The 17625-nt window shown below is 45.4% G+C and overlaps 1 protein-coding gene across 2 annotated transcripts; it reads right to left on the bottom strand.

The window, feature by feature from the left end:
* Nucleotides 1–5000: 5000 nt before the first annotated feature.
* On the bottom strand, nt 5001–17385 carry Zbtb8os (zinc finger and BTB domain containing 8 opposite strand). Of its 2 annotated transcripts, XM_055611277.1 has the most exons (7): nt 16881–17385; nt 12612–12636; nt 11646–11767; nt 11366–11448; nt 9417–9469; nt 8314–8350; nt 5001–5748 (listed from the first exon to the last, which is right to left on the bottom strand). In XM_055611277.1, the coding sequence occupies exons 1-7, from the start codon at nt 16975–16977 to the stop codon at nt 5662–5664; spliced, it is 504 nt and encodes a 167-aa protein (XP_055467252.1). In that variant the 5' UTR covers nt 16978–17385; the 3' UTR covers nt 5001–5661. The 2 variants fall into 2 exon arrangements, with proteins under 2 accessions (XP_055467252.1, XP_055467253.1); XM_055611278.1 differs by lacking the exon at nt 9417–9469 and having other exon boundaries at nt 5702–5748.
* Nucleotides 17386–17625: the final 240 nt, after the last annotated feature.

Genomic DNA, 17625 nt, shown 5'->3' with positions numbered 1-17625 from the left:
AAATATATGTAGGAGTTGGTTCTCTCCTGGCACTTTGTGGGATGGAATTCAGGTCATTGGACTTGGCAGCAGGAGCCTTTAACCTCACCTGCCAGTAAACCTACCTACGAAATTTTAAAGCATTTTGAAAGCACATATGGATCTCACAGAGAACCACATAAGACCATCCAACTGCCAGACCCAGTTATAGCTATTAAAAATTTCTAGTCTAGAGGCTGGAGAGATGGCTCAGCAGTTAAGAGCACTGGCTGCTCTTCAGAGGACGGGTGTTTGATTCCCAGTACCCACATGGCAGCTCACAACCATCTGTAACTCCAGTTCCAGGGGACTGAACACCTACTCTGGCCTCTTTCGGCACCAGGTACTCAAGTGGTCTACAGACACACATACATGGTATAGACATACATACAGGCAAAACATCCATCCCATAAACACACCTTTAATCCCAGCACTCAGGAGGCAGAGGCAAGTGGATCTCTGTGAGTTCGAGGTCAGCCTGGTCTACAGAGTGAGTTCCAGGACAGTCAGGGCTTCACAGGGAAATCCTGTCTTGGAAAAACAAAAACACCTAACAACAAAAACACAATAAAACTTTGTTTTGTTTTGAAGACAGTGTAGCCCTGGCTGTTCTGGAACTTGTTTTGTGAGGCCAGGAACAAGACCCTGTCTCAAACAAACAAAATGTTTTTTGTACATATGTGTATTTGTATGTGTATAGGGATGCCAAGAGACCAGGAGAGGACATCGTATCTACTGAAGCTGGAATTACAGGTGGTTGTGAGCCCCCCAATGTGGGTGCTGGGATCTGAACTCAGGTTCTCTGGGAAAACTGAGTGCTCTTAACCACTGAGTCATCTTCATGCCTCCCATCCCAGACCGGTTTTTGTTTTGTTTGGCTTTGATTTGTTTTCCTTTCCTGTACTTTCTTCTTCCTTTTTTCTTTTTTGAGATGTGGTTTCTCCGTGTAGCCTTGGCTGACCTGGACTGGCTTTGTAGACCAGGCTGACATCCAGCTCACAGAAATCAGCCTGCCTCTGCCTCCCCAAGTGCTTCGATAATAGGCTCGTGCCACCACACCTGGCTAATAACTGTATTGTTATTATTTTTTTTTAAACATTTATTGTGTATGCTTGGTGGTGGGGGGGTGTATGTTTGGAAGTCTGGGGACAATCTATGAGAGCTGGTTCTCTTCTTCTGTCCCATGTTCTAGAAATTAAACTCTAATTAAATTAGTAAGGCTTGGTGCCTGACGCCTCTACCAAGTGGACCATGTCACTAACCCGACAGGGTTTTAAAATAGCCTCTGAAGCTCTTCTTACTCTGAATCTGGTTCTGCCTTCATGGGATTCCAATCATTATTTATTTCCACAATCGAGTCCCGATTAGCTCATGTTAAGTGGAGGGGGTCCATTAAACAAACAAACAAACACAAAACCATGAGGCAGCCGGGGCTTGGTATACACTGAGACCAGTTTAGGGCAAGTCCAGACCTTACGAAACAGAGCTCTCCAGTCTGCTGTGATGAAGGGTAAGTAGTTCTTCTGCACACTGTGGGGGTTTTCTTTCCGCTTTTATTTTCATTACTATAGCGTGTGGGTGCTCGCGGGGGAGAGGAATGTGTTGGATCTCTAGGAGCTGGCCTTCAGGCTGCTGTGTGCTGGGGACCGAAGCAATGGAAGAGCAGTGAGCGCCCTTAACCACTTCGCAATCTCTTCAGCTCCACAGCTGAAACTGAGCAAATGTGCCTGGGTTAGGAAGCCGTACCCTCAGTCATCCATCCTCTTAGGGTCTTTTTAGGAGCTGCTCTTCAGACCTACGCTCGTGGCCTCGTCTTCATCAATGCTGCCTTCTGTTAAGTACCCGGAGAAAATAACGCAGCCCCCAGGGTCTGTAATGAAATCTGGCCCCATGCAGTGGCATCCTCAGGCCTTGTGAACTTATCTTCCAGCTTTGAGTGTTTCTTTCCGATAGAATCCCTCAATAGAAATTCAAGCTGCTGCAAATTAAGCCCAAAGCACCTTTTGAGACAGGGTCTCTCTACTGCACTGGCTGGCGTGGAGCTCACTGTGTAGAGCAGGCTGACTTTGAATCCCCAGAGAGCTCTCTGCCTCTGCGGGATTAGTTATGTGCTACAGTACAATTCCTGGGACATGAAAAAAAAATTTTAAATCTACTTTGAATATCCAGGTTGTTTGTTTGAGACAGGGTTTCTCTGTGTAGCCCTGGCTGTCCTGGAACTCGCTTTGTAGCCCAGGATGGCCTCCAACTCAGAGTTTCTCCTGCCTGTGCCTCCCAGTGCTTGTTCAAGGCATGCGCCACCCCACCCGGCAATATTCAGGATTTCAACAGAAGGAAAAGTAATCTAATTTATATACTCAAAAGAGACGGTGATGCAGGTAGCTGAAATCCCAGCTACTGAGGAAGCTAAGGCAGGAGGATTAAAAGGTCAACTTAGTAAGAGCCTCTCTCAAAATAAAAAAAAGTGGGCTGGCAGCTTAGTGACATTTGCCCAGCGTTCATGAGGCCCAGTTAAATCTCTGGTAGTGTAGTGAGGAAAACAGTTCAGATGATTTCCAAATTGCTTTCCTGGCCCCGCTTTTAAAACTTGACTTACGTAGTTTTAAAGGTGTTTGTTTATTCATTTAAAGCCAGTGAGTGAATTCACACGTGGGTGCAGTTCAGGCATGGAAGCAGGTGGTGGTGCCAGGCGTACTCTTGTCAATCTCCACCTGTCACTTCCAGGCAGTCCCTGAGCCTCAGGTAAGCCAGAAACCAGGAAGCCCCCGGATCCTTACCCCCACCCCAATCTCCACTGTCTCAGAGGTGGGGAGCCAAGCGTGCACAGGACACTCAGCTTATGTAGCTGCTGAGATCCAAATTCTGGTCCTCTCCATAGCTTTGCAAGCAAGAGCTACTTTTTTGTTTGTTTGAGACAGGGTTTCTCTGTGTTGCCCTGGCGGTCCACTCTGTAGACCAGGCTGGCCTTGAACTCAGAGATCCACCTGCCTCTGCCTCCCAAGTGCTGGGGTTAAATGTGTGCATCACCACCTGGCCTGCTTTTTTTTCATCCACGTATGTAATGTATTTTGATCATGTTTATCTCAGTAACGCCTCTTTACATTTTTAAAAACTTTTCTTTCTTCATGAACTTCACACCATGCACCCCAGTCCCACTCATCTCCTCCCCTTGTACCTGCCCTCCATCCCTGCAACCTCCCCCAAAACAGAGAAAAAAATAAAAATCTCTTTGTGGAAGCTGTGGTGTCACAGTGTGTCCACAGTATGCCCTTTTGTTCACACTTCTTTGCTTGCAGATGCTCATTACAGTGACTCATTGGTCTGGCCCGAGGCCTCGGCTTCTACTCCATTGATACTGGCTCCTCACCAGGACTCCTCTAGGATATCCTGCTGTTGCCGTGTCATGGAGATCCTGCAGTTTTGGATCTATAGGACCAGCCCCTTTGAGTACTCTCGCAGCTCATCGATGGGGTAGATGTTGGGGTGGACCAATTCAAAGCCCTGGATCTGGGCCTGAGAGGTACCTGAGCTGGTCAGCCTGCCAGCTCTCCTGCTCTCTGGCCTGCTCACCAGCAACAACCCCCCCCCAATCCCCAACCAGGGTCTGCTCTACCCTGCTGCCTAGGTGAGGGACATGGCCAGGTCTCCTGCTCTCATGACCCCAGGGCCTGCTCTCCCACCTGCCACAGATGACGAGGGAGGAGGGAGGGCATCTCTCCCTTGCCCATGCTGCCACGGGGCGGAAGAGTTTTGTTAGCTCCTGGGGGCCAGCTCACACATGCTCCCACCATCAGAGTCAGCTCTCCTGTGCTGCTGAGGTGAGGTGCAGAGCCTGCTCTTCCTCAGCAAGAGCTATTGATCACTAAGCCATCTCTTTAACCTTAACTAGGTTAAAAAATTTTTTCTTCTCTAACTGGATGCATAGACTGGCTTTGATAAAATTACACTCTTTTGGGGCACATCTTTAATCCCAGTACTCAAAAGGAAGAGGCAGGCACTATGAGTTCAAGGCCAACCTGGTCCACATAGGGAGACCTTATATAAAAAAACAAACAAACAAATAAAAAACATAAAGAAATAAAATTTCAGCCTGGCATGGTAGTCCCATGCACTTTAGTCCCAGCACTCAGGTGGCAAAGGCAGATGGATCTCTTCAAGTTCAAGGTCAACCAGGACTGTTACACAGAGAAACCCTGTTGTGATGGCTATTTTCAATTGTCAACTTGACTGGAATGAACTACAATCCAGAAATTGAGGGCACATCTGTAATCTGGATCTTTTTGGTTTTTCAAGACAGGGTTTCTCTGTGTAGCCTTGGCTGTCCTTGAACTCGAAGAACTCACAGCGATCTGCCTCCCAGTGCTGGGACTAGAGGTGTGTGCTACTGTGCCCAGCTCTGTGAGATCTGTGCCCAGATCTTGAGGCTGGAAAATAACAATACCTTTGATCCGGATCTTGAGGTGGGATGACACACAATTTTGATCCAGATGGACACACACCTTTAGTGCAGGTTTTGAGGCACAGCTGTAATCTGGGCCATACCTTCTGCTGGAGGCCTATCTAAGGACAGTGGAAGGAGGAAGGGGTTGTTTGTTCTTCACCTACTTTCAGGCACTTTCCTAGCACACCCATTGGGACCTGCTTCTTCCAGATTCCAGCTTATACAGAAGACCAGCTGAAACACCCAGCCTCGTGGGACTGAGCAACTACTAGTTTCTTGGACTTTCCATTCAAATCCCCATTTTTAAATTCTTATTATTAAATTCTTATATATTTAAATTCTTATATATTTAAAGGGATTATTTCTATAAGTTCTGTGACTCTGGAGAACCTGTCTTGAAAACGAAACAAAACTTCAAAAAAGAAATAAAATTTCACTTTAGGGGCTGGGCTATAAACTCAGTGGTAGAGCACTTGGCTTAGTCCCCAACACTGAAAATTAGTAATAAATGAAATAAAAGTTTACACCAGAGAGTCGTACGTAAGGCACAGTGTCAGATATTTTTTCTACGAAAATATGAAATATCATTGCTTCTTAAAAAGACAGAGAGAAGCCAGGCGGTGGTGGCGCACGCCTTTAATCCCAGCACTTGGGAGGCAGAGGCAGGCGGGTCTCTGTGAGTTCAAACACCTCATCGTGCATGTTGTGCAAGTTCATCCTGCCCTACACTTTTCTTTTCTGAGACAGGGCCATGTTCAGTTGCCTAGGCTAGCTCTGAACTCATTCCTTAGCCACAGCTGGCCACAAACTCGGGATCCTGAGTATTGGGATCACAGGCTTCTACTGTCTGTCGTGGCCAGCTTTTTGTTGCAAGTTAGATTCCGTCCCAGCGGCTGCTCACAGCAGTGGGTACTCCTTCTGACCAAGCGGGCGCAGCTGTGTCCACTGGAAGGGTGTAAGGCACCCGCTGCAATTGCTGCAACTGACCACGACTGTCCCTCAGGGATGGAAGAATCACCAGCAAGGAATCACAAACGAAGGATATACGTCCATTTTCCACTTCTGAAAGTCACACTTTAAATGCCCAGTTCCATTTCCACTTAGCAAAGACACCACAGAAAATGAATCACTGCATCTTCTCCAAATGAAGAAAACAAATCGGTTCTTCATAGGAGTCCTTTTCTTTTCCTTTTCTTGGTATCTTAAATGTCGATGATCACAAAAACTTCTGGCTTCTCTTCATTATAGACTTGCATTGCTGAGTATGTTATTGCTTTGACTTCTGTTCCCTGAAATTGGAGTTAAAGGAAAAAAGAAAAACCGGAATTAGAATCCTTCACACTAGCAGGAATTGGCAGAAAGTCAGACTGTAATTATGAAACATGAGACTGATAGTTATTGGTCAGTTCTGTAGCATAGGGTGGTGAGAGAAGAAAAGCAGAGAGCACAGCAGAAGGAACATGGAACTTGGAGGAGCTGGTGCTAATGTAGGCACAGGGCCCAGCAGGTTGGGGAAGCCATCTGACCTGGTTGGGCATGGGTTTGTTTCATAATTATAAAACGAGTTATATCAGCACTGGAGAGATGGCTCAAAGGTTAAGAGTACTGGCTGCTCTTCCAAAGGTCCTGAGTTCAATTCCCAGCAACCACATGGTGGCTCATAACTATCTATAATGAGATCTGGGGCCCTTTTCTGGTCTGTGGGCACACATGCAGGAAGAATGCTAAATGAATGAATGAATGAATGAATGAATGAATGAATGAATAAAAGTCTTTAAAATACAACAAAGCTGGGTGAGATCAAACAAGCTTCGCTAGGCTGGCCCAGGGCGCCTCTAGGCCCTGCTACTCCCTTACTCCCACCTTGGCCCTGGCCCTCAGCTTATTCTCTTTGGGATTCTTCTCTTGCAGGTCTGGCTGGAGAGGAGTTTCCCAGGTCAGAGCTTTCCCAGGGTTCTGATACACGATTTTGCCCCGCACCCTGCTGCAGTTTGGAACAAAAGCATTAGCCACCCTTAGCTTCCAACTCTAAAACGAATCTATAATAATTCTGAGCGCCACAAGTACCAGGGGAAGAGGTGAATGGCACCTGCTAGTTCTACTGTACAACAGACGTGGAGATGCTGCAGGAGATGAGTGATGTCACTTGTCTTTTCCTCTCTGCTATCGTCTCCTAAGTCAAACTCTACTTTCCACCTGAAGCACACAGCGTCTCTGACGGTATCGCCTTATATGTGCGTCCACATCACACCCGGGGGTTTACTGACCACTTGTCTGCACAGGCAGCTTCTCTCCCCTCAAGGACAATTTACATTTTCTCCTCAGTCATCTCTCCTCCATGCTCACTCTCAATCAACAATGCTTGTTAGAGAAAATAAGAGCTACCAATAAGAAGCAACTCATATGGCACAAGTTCCAGGACAGCCAGAGAGCTACACAGAGAAACCCTAACTCAAAAAACAAAATGAAATAAACAAACAAAAAAAGGAACTGACACAGTTGATCTATCATCCTAGTCTGTGCTCATATCCACCTGTCCTGCACTCTGATGGATGGCCTGGTCCAGGCCTATCAGGCCTGCTCTATACCTATGAACTGATTATATACCACCACTCTGGGCCAATGTTCCAAGTCCTTTTCCTGTCCAGTGTATCAATGTATGCCCCCACTTCCTCATTTCTATTTGCATTTAAACATGTTATAAAACCTCCTAGCTAAAGCCAAACGAAGTAAGATCCTCCTTTATTAACCACAGTCACCCCAGTTACGATTGTGTTACCAATCTGTTCCCTTCTCTGTAGTCATTTCCAAATGAATCTGTTTGTTTGTTTGTTTGTTTGTTTGAGACAGGATCTCTGTATAGCTTGGCTGTCCTGGAACTTACTCTGTAGATCAGACTGGCTTCGAACTCAGAGATCCACCTGCCTGTGCCTCCTGAGTGCTGGGATTAAAGACATGCACCCCCACACCTGGCTTTCCAGGTGAAGAGAGGCTGGAGATGCAGTGAGCCGTGAGGCACCTGTGTAGCACGCACAGGGCCCTAATTCAGTTCCCAGGGAAGAGACAGACAACATCTAGCCCAGCTTCTTCACCATAGAGAACTAAGCCTCTGGTGGCCCATTGCCTGTAATTTCAGTCTTCTAGAGACAGAAAGAGACAAGGGGAGCTCTGTGAGTTCAAGGCTAGCCTGGTCTACAAAGTGAGTTCCAGTCCAGCCAGTGGACTGGATACTGTGAGATACTGTATCAAAAACAAACAAAAACTTTAACCAAACAAAGAGAAAATCAGAATTTAAAATCCCTAGACAACCTGTAATCCCAGCACCCTGGGTGGCAGAAGCAGATGGATCTCTGTGAGATCTCTATGTAGCCCTGGTCTACAAAGGACAGTCAGGGCTACATAGAGAAACCCTGTCTCAAAAAAACAAAATAAAAAAATCCCTAGACAATATGTAACAAACGTGATCCTGGAGCCCAAAGCTGATTCATAACCAAACAGATGCACGAAATTGGTATTTTAACATATTTAACATATCTACCAGGAAAGAGTCGCTTGAAGAAACCTGCCATTTCAGATTAATTAAAACTAAAATTTAGGCTGGGCATGGTCATTCATGCCTTTAATCTCAGTGCTTGGGAGGCAGAGGCAGGTGAACCTCTCTGTGAGCTTGAGGCCAGTGTGGTCTACAAAGTGAGTTCCAGGACATCCAGGGCCACATAGAGAAACCCTGTCTCAAAAAAAATCATCCCCCCAAAACAAACAAACAAACAAAAAATCTAAAGTTTACTTTCACATATATAGACTTGATGTAATAAAGGATGAAATGCTTTCAATGGCTAGACTTTTGAACATACCTGAGGGTGCTTGGACAATGAAAATTCTTCTCCCCACCTTGAGAAGCAAAGGAAAAACATGGTTATTATTTCTACAATTTTCTATTTTTATTTTATTCTCTAAATTTTAAAGTAAACCTTATAAATGTCATCTGGAACTGGAGAACGAGGAAGAGATGGCAGGAGCTGGGGAATAAGCTGCACAGGTCTAATGGAGATGACAGCAATGACTCACAGGCTCTAGGTTACAATGCTTTACATGTTGCTAGCAAACCTGGGATCAAGCTGAGCATGGCGGCACACATTTAATCCCAGCACTGGGAGGCAGAGGCAGGTGAATCCCTGAGTTTGAGGCCAGCCTGGTTTACAGAGTGAGAGATCAGCGCTATGGGAGCCAGGGCTACACAGAGAAATCCTGTCTTGAAAAACCAATAAAACAACTGGGATCATCTAAACTGAGTCCAACTGCTAATTATAAATACAAATTTTTCATTAGAAAAATAACTGAAGGCTGGAGAGATGGCTCAGTGGTTAAGAGCAGTGGTTGCTCTTCCAGGGAACCCAGGTTCAATTCTCAGCACCCACATGGCAGCTCACAACTGTCTGTAATTCCAGTTACAGTAGATATGATACCTTATGCAACACTTAGCATGCACGTGGGCATAGCCATACATACAGGCCAATAAAATACCCACATAGAAAAGACTTTTTTTTTTTTTTTTTTGCTTGTTTGTTTTTCTAGACAGGGTTTCTCTGTATAGTCCTGGTTGTCCTGGAACTCACTCTGTAGACCAGGCATCAAAACTCAGAGATCCACCTGCCTCTGCCTCCTGAGTGCTGGGATTAAAAGTGTGTACCACCACTACCTGGCTTAAAATATTTTTTTTTTTAAATTGGTAATCAAGCATAATGATCAGAAAGAAATTTTACTTCCACAAGTCCGAAGTGCCCAAGCTCAGGTGAGCCCACACTCCTAGGGTCTTCAACAGCTTAACCTGCGAAGTCTAGCCAAGCACAAAGATCCTCTGACTCACCAGTTATATTTGTCGTTTTGGCCACTGGATTCAATGAAGAATACATTTTAATCTTTCATGACTTGTTACTTAACTAGTTTCAAAACTTACCCAATTGATCGTAGCTTGAAATTTTTTTGATCAATATTGAGTACTTTCACTTCCTAAAGAGGAAAAAGACATTATTTTTTTTTTCTTATTTTAAAATATTTTTGAGACAAGGTCTTACATAACTCATATTATCCTCAAAACATAGCCAAGGATAAGCATGCATTTCTGACCCTTCTGCCTTCATCTTTGCAGTGGTGGGATCAGAAGCATATGCCGCCATGTTTGCTTTTATGGAGTGACAGGGATTGAAACCAGGGTCTTCAGAATGCTAAGTAAGCATTCTTACAACTGAGGTACAACCACAGCATAGAATATCATTACTTTCAAAAAAAGAAGAGAAAGAAGAGGGGGTGGAGGAGGAAGCAGCAGCAGCAGCAGCAGCAGCAGCAGCAGCAGCCAGGCGGTGGTGGTTCATGCCTTTGATCTCATCACTCAGGAGGCAGAGGCAGTGGAATCTCTGAATTCCAGGTCAGCCTGGTCTATAGAGTGAGTGTGTGTGGCACAGCCAGGGCTACACAGAGAAACCCTGTCTTGAAAAACAAAAAAGGATATGTAAATATATATTTAATCAATGTCAACCCATCTGTAGCACAATAGTGCCCACTTCAAGTCTGTAGGATGAGTGACTTAATGGAATACATGGACTGGAGCTGATAAAGGAGACTGGAGGACTTTGGGGAGCGGTGGTCAGATGCTGCAGAAGTGTCCAAGCGGCTGGCGGCAGCAGCAACTGCATTTGGCTTTCCTTTTTTTTTGCATTGAGAAGACTAAAATCATCGATTATTGAACTTAGGCCAAAGTGACAGAGGCACTAACATTCCAAGACAACAACTGGAACATGTGGGGACATAAACAGCTCACAGACGAACACCCCCTACTTTTTTCATAGGTCTTTTTTTTCTGACTTGGGCTCAATATGAAGTCCTGACTGACCTAGAACTGGCTGTGTAGACCAAAGCTGGCCTAGAACTCGCAGAGCTCCTCATGCCTCTGCCTCCTGAGTGCTTTGATGAACATGGTAAGTGCAGAAGAACAGATGAATGCCACGTTCCGTCGTGCTGGCTTGGTAGATGGTCTCCCCAGCCCTCAGAGATGATCTTACACAGTTCTGATAGCAAATACTATGTGGTCAGAGATCCAAGTTAAAAAAATAAAAACGAATAGGGCTGGAGAGGTGGCTCAGAGGTTAAGAGCCCTGGCTGCTCTTCCAAAGCTCCTGAGTTCAGTTCCCAGCAACCACATGGTGGCTCACAACCATCTAACATGGGATCTGGTGCCCTCTTCCGGCATGTAGGTATACATGCAGGCAGAACACTGTATGCATAATAAATAATGAATCTTTTTGTAAAAAATGAATATACCTAGGCAAACAGGTTAATCAAAAGGACCTACATAGAGATGGAGAAATGGCTCAGAGGTTAAGAGCACTGGCTGCTCTTCTAAAGACCCTGAGTTCAAGTCCTAGCAACCATATGGTGGCTCAAAACCATCTGTAATAAGATCTAAGGCCCTCTTCTGGTGTGTACGCATACATGCAGGCAGAATACTATATAAATAATAAGTGAATAAATTATAAAAAAAAAAAAAAAAAAAAAAGAGTACTGGCTACTCTTCCGGAGGACCCAGGTTTGATTCCTGGCACGTCTAGTAGGTCACAACTGTTTGTGACTATGGTACCAGGGGCTATCATGCCCTCTTCTGGCCTCCATTGGCACTGCATGCATGTGGTACACGGGTATGCCTGCAGGCAACATAAACATATGTACATAAGCTAAACATAAACAAAACATCCTTTAAACAACCCTATAATTTATACCAATCAACACTACCTACTTATCTATATGTACTGGTTTTCAATCATATACCTTATGATTCAGCCATTTGTTCAATTTTAAAGTACGAACCAACAGCCCACTTGCTCAGAAAAAAAGAGAGAACCCTGTGCTTACCCGGGGTATGAAGTATTCGTCAGCACTGAACTTGTAAAGCCACTCATCCAAAAAGTGAAACAGCAGAGACTGCAAGTCATCTCCTGCACAGAGTCAAAGGGGACCAGGACGAGATGATGCTTAGTGACTCTGCTCTCTAGAGGCTTGGCTAAAGCACAATGAAGTTCTTCAGCTCACTTAAGATGCACAATCCCTCCTGTTGTTCTGCGACAAGATACTCAGATCACCCAGAACAATGTGTACCCACACAGTGATTTTTCCTTGAAAATATATCAGTTACCTTGAGTTTCTACTTCCACTGTTTGGAGGGGTTCCACAGTCCCAGTATCTGTCATGTAACCAAACATGGCCATGGCACACTGCTCAAATGCTTCCTCCAGAGTATCTCCCCATGCGTGTAACCTCAAGGTAAAAAGTTAAAATTAAAACAAATAAAGAGATAATAGTGTGTATACAGTATAATCTACTATAGGCAAAAATTCTACAACAAAGCTAAAAGAAAATCAGTTTGATATATATAAAACTGTCTAATTTAAAGGCACCCAAATAGGATGCTTTTAAACCATCTTTTCACATAAAAAAAAAAAAAAAAAAAAAAAAAAAAAAAAAGGAGAAAAACAGAAATACACCTGGGCCAGCAACTTGGGTCAGTGGGTAAAGATACTTGGTGCCAAGCCTGACACTGGTAGAAGGAAAGAACCGACTCCCCCAGTTTGTTTCCTGACCTCCACACATACATAATGGCACATATGTCTTACACATACACACCAAAATAAAATGTAATTATCTAATGTAATCACACCTTTAGTCCCAACACCGAGGAGGCAGAGGAAGGTAGATCTCTCGGAGTTTGATGCTGCCAGCCTACTCTAGATGACAAATTCCAGGCCAGCAAGGGTTACACAGTAAGACCCTATCTCAAAAAAGAAAAGATAAGAGGATAGAGAGATGGTTTAGTGTCAGGTGCACTTGTTGCTTTTGCAGAGGACCCAGGTTCTAGTCCCAGCACCCACATGGTGAATCACATCCATCTGTAACTCCAGCCCCATCCGACAACCTCTTCTGACCTCCTCTGGCTGCAGGCACACACATGACACACCTACATACATGCAGGCAAAATATCCACACACATAAAACAATAGGAGAAATCTTTTTACAATCAATGTAGTTAAATTCTTTTATTAAAAAATTAAAACATTCATCCTAGGTAAAGACAGTTTCAAGGAACAACTCTTGCTGTACTTACTGGACATCAGCTGTATGATCCAAATCTGAGGGAGAAAAGGAAAGAATGGGTAAGTCATTGAACTTGATTCTCAAACCATAGACAGGCAGCAGGCAGAAACAGCAGTGAAAAGAAGTCCAGTTCACTGCTACTCACTCAGAACATCATCCCAGCTGGATATCAGGTTCACACCTGTAGTCCTAGTACTTAAGAGGCGAAGGCCAGCAGATCACAAGTTCCAGCTCAGCCCAGTCTACTAGGGAATGCCACTCATTTGTTTGTTCTATAGTCAGGACTTTTCTGTGTAGCTCTGGATGTCCTGGACCTCTCTCTGTAGACTAGACTGGCTTTGAACTCACAGAGATCCACCTGTCTCTGCCTCCCCAGTGCTGGAATTAAAGGAGCGGAGTGTGGCACCACGCCTGCCAGCAACACCCCCACCCCACTGAGCAAGGGGATGGCTCAGTGGCTAAAAGCACTTGCTGTACTGGGCCACATAGCGGAAGAAGAAAACGGACTCTGAAAATTGTCCTTTGACTGCCATACTTACACCATCAGCACACATACATACATGCTTTCTTCTTTCCGAGACAGACAGACAGACAGACAGACAGACACACACACACACACACACACACACACACACACACACACACACACACGTCCACACGCGCACGTGGTTTAGTAGGTAAAAGTGCATGCTGTGCAAGGCAATATGACAAGAGTCCTGATCTGCAGAGTCCATAAAGTCAGACACAGCAGCGCAAGCATCTGCTATCCTAGCTTTTGTTTTGTTTTGTTTTGTTTTGAATACAAGGTTTCTCTGTGTAGCCTAGACTGTCCTGGACTCGCTTTGAAGACCTAGAATCTACAGCGATCTGCCTGCCTCTGCCTCCCCAGGTGCTGTGATTACAGGTGTGCACCACCGCACCCAGGCTATCTTAGCATGCTTACAGGAAACAGAGAGCGGAAACAAGAATCTCTACAGTGGTAGCTTTCCTGTGGGTCACCTACAACCACAGGAAACCACAGAAATCTACATCATGATTCATAACAGCAGCAAAATTACAGTTATGAAGTAGGAACAAAAATAATTTCTGGTTGAGGGCTGGAGAGATGGCTCAGAGGTTAAGAGCAATGTCTGCTCTTCCAGAGGTCACGAGTTCAATTCCCAGCAACCACATGGTGGCTCACAACCATCTGTAATAAGATCTGATGCTCTCTTCTGGCGTGTAGCTGTACATGAAGACAGAGCACTTATATACATAAAATACTTAAATAAATAAACGTTAAAAAAATAATTTCTGGTTGAGGTCACCACCACAGCTGTATTAAAGGGTTGCAGCATAAGGAAGGTTGGGGACCACTGGTCTAGATGTTCCTGGGCCAGCTAGCCTGGCTTACCAGTGGCCAGGAGACCTTGTCTCAAAGAAGGCAGAGAAGGAAGGACTGAGACTCAGGCTGTCCTGACTTCTATTCACATGTGTGCTCACTCAGAACATGCACATCCACACTGACACGTCACACACATGAAGTAAAGTTAACACAAACAAAAAAGATGATACTGGAGAGACAATTCGATTAGGTGCACTTGCTCTTGTAGAGGATATGGACTTGGTTTCTAGCACCAAATGATGGCTGGGATTACAAGCATGCACAGCACGTAATACAGGCCCAGCTTCTTCTAGGCCTCCTAAAATGTTGTCTAAGTTGTTCACAGCAATGGGTTCCTGCAGTCCCAGCTACTGGGAGCTTGAAGCTGGAGGATCACTTGAGCCCAGTTCAAGGCTATCCAGCAAACTTCAGGTGCTTTACATATTAGTCTCTCAGCAAATATTTCCTGGTATCAGTAACTTTTCCTGACTAGCTAGTCCAATTTGAGTAGAAAATAGTTTGGGAAGGCCAATTCCACAGGATATACAGCGAGTATTCCCATAGGAAAGGCCAGACCACAGCAACCTGCCGCACGCCTCACCAGGACGGTTCTTGCCTCCTTTTCAGTCTGTCCTTTGTCTATTACATAGTCTTCCCTGCTTTGAGATAGAGTCTAACTCTGCAGTCCCGACTGGCATATATATTGAGTTCAAGTACTGAAGTACAAAGAAGCCATGTTTCAGAAGAACACGGACCCAAAGGAAACTAATTTTAAGAGGAGTCGGGGTTAGGGATGGAGGTCAGTGGTGGAGTGCTTAATCTGAATACAATCCCTGCTACAATGAATTAAATAAATAAACAGCCATAACTGATAAAATGATTTACACAAATCTCAAAATACTGTTGGGAACTGCAGAACTCAGTCTAGCAGAACACCTGCATTTGACAAAATTCTAGCATGGCTAGTAGTATAAGGCTCCATCCCCAAGATAGAGCAGAAGTCTTAGTTAAAAATGCTCGCCTGAGAAAAGCCCAATAAAGCTTGGAAAATTCCCTCTTTGTTCTAGCCAACACTTACAGGAGGCTCTTAATCTCCCTATTTTACAGCAAGTACCAAAAAAGTCTTAAAAATGTGAATATGTATCCCTTCCATCTCTGAACAATCTTCCTCAAGGACCTGGTTCTTTGAAATGTTATCATCCCCACAACCCAGGCCTCTTGTCTCCTGTCTTTGGAGGCTCGGACTCAAGCTTCCAAAAACTGTCGGGAACAGGCAGAACTGGCCTTGACCTTGTTCCATCTACAGCAATTATGACTAATCGTTTGTACTTTTTCACTTCTCTGACTTTAGGAGGCCTTGCTCTGTCCTCCCTCAATCTCCCTGTAAAACAATCTGTGTGAACTGGAGTGAGCTCAGCTCTTTTACCACCCGTGTCTTCTGACTGTGTTATCTTTGATGGGGGAGAAGGAGCCAGATGGAAAAACAACATGAGCCCATTCATGTGAGCCTCTTAACACAGAAAACGACACTCCTAAAATACAAAATATTAACAATGTTGGCTTCAAGGATAAAAGACTGGAAACACTGAGGGACCTTTCTAAGATGACAGACTGTTGGATCTCGAAACTAGGGCTGCTTACACAGCCCTCATAATAACCTGGGCAGGGGTGGTGCCTCAAGTCTGTGATTCTAGTTCCAGGGAAGCGGAGACACCAGAACCATTCTAAGTTTGGTCCACCTGGTGAGGTGCAAGCCAGTGATAGTTGAGAGAGGAACCATGTCACAAATAAAAACATAATTTAATTTAAAAATACTTAACACTTTACTCTGGTATACGTAAATTATACTCAATTCTTTTTTAAAATCTTAAAAGATGACACGTTGATATACAGGGTAGTTCTCCAATTTTTTTTTTTTTTTTTAATCTCAGGAACCCTATACTCAAAGGTTATAGTAGGGCTGGGGCTGTAGCTTAGGGGAAGATCACAGATCCAGCATGTCCATTAAAGGCACAGGAGGTGTTTTTGTTTGTTTGTTTCTGAGATCTTCCTGACTGTCCTGGAACTCATGTAGACCAGACTGGCCTTAAATTCACAAGATCTTCCTTTGCCTCCTGAGTGCTGTGATTGATTAAAGGTTCGAAGGCTGACACAGAACTTTCAAGGAAAGAAAAAACCTCAAAACACTCATTTAAAAATAACAATAACCTTAATTTAATTAACATAAAGTACAGCTTTATGAAAAACTATATTGTCAAAACTTTAGGCTTTTTCTCTTTTTGGTTTGTTTCGACACAGGGTTTCTCTTATAGCCTTGGCCGTCCTGGACTTATTTTGTAGAACAGGCTGGCCTCAAACTCAAAGCGATCTGCCTGCCTCTGCCTCCCAAACTGCTGGGATTGCAAGCATGTGCCACCGTGCCTGGCCAGGTTTATTTTTTAAAAAAGTTTTAATGTATTGCAATATATCCAGTAAGTTGCAGTATAGAAGAAAATCACTGGGCTGTGAACACACACAAAGATATCTCTCGACTAATTTTTCAGTCCTCCAACGTGGTCACCCTATTCCACTATTGGGAGAAACTCGAGGACGACAACTCAGAAAACTCCTGAAGATACAACCAGCGCACAAGCATAACTTGCAAAGATAAACGCAGGGCAAGCGCTACACCAAGATAAACGTGATTGAGGCACGCGTAGACGTTTAGGAGAATGTCAAGAGGGGGAAGCGCCTCAGGTTTCTTCATTCTCGAATAAGGAGATCATTTCCTTCACTTTCCTCCTAAACGAGGTACAATACGGGGCACACTGAGAAGATGCCGGGAGCACCCGTGGGGCAAAGAAACGGGCGCGGCAGGAGGCGGCAGGTGAGCAGCCGAGGCCGCCCCTCTGCAGGAGACGTGAGCCACCTACTCACATTCATACTTTCGATTGACTGGAGGGTACTTGTCCTTGATCGCCTTCTGTTCCTCCGTCAAATTGTAATCTCTAACATCTTCCTCTTCTTGAGCCATGGCTGCAGACCTGGGCGCTCTACTTCCGCCCGTCGCCGGCCAGACTTCGGCCCCGCGCCGTAACTTCCGCCCCGCGCCGTAGCAACTTCCGGCCTACGCCCCACCCCTTGGCAGCCAGTCTAAAAGGACCAGGACTCCGTTCTCGGAGCTCGCGGAAGGATACTGCCGCTCGAGCCTTCCAGGCTAGGTCCTGCCGCTTTCACAGCGTGTCTTAAAGTCCGGCGCCCTGCTGTCTGCATTTATTAAAAACTCAAGGGAGCAAGTTGAGACGCCTTGAGTTAGACACCCGAAAGTCTAGACGATGATTTTTTTTTTTCCTTCCCCCCTGGTGTGGTCCTCGCTGTTGCTAAGTAGACCCGGAAACGCTTGGGATTTCTTTCGTCGTTAGCATAACGGCACTCTTGAGAAAATGGCTGCGCAGGAGCGTGTGATGGGGGGGGGGGGGGGGGGGGGGGGGGGGGGGGGGAGGCCCGTCGCGGGGCCGGGGGGGCCCGGCCCCGGGGGGGGGGGGGCGGGGGGGATCGCGGGAAGTAAGCTGGGGGCGGGGGGGGGGGCGGAGGGGCGGAGCGCGCGCCCCAGGCCCCGCGCGAAAAGCGGCTGTGCGCGTCCTCATTGGCCGAGGCCGCGGGGGCTCCGCCCACCCCGGCG

The sequence above is a fragment of the Psammomys obesus genome, unplaced genomic scaffold (assembly GCF_907164565.1).
Source record: "Psammomys obesus unplaced genomic scaffold, mPsaObe1.curated_primary_1811, whole genome shotgun sequence".
Taxonomy (NCBI): Eukaryota; Metazoa; Chordata; class Mammalia; order Rodentia; family Muridae; genus Psammomys; species Psammomys obesus.
This window is presented reverse-complemented; position numbering and strand designations above follow the sequence as displayed.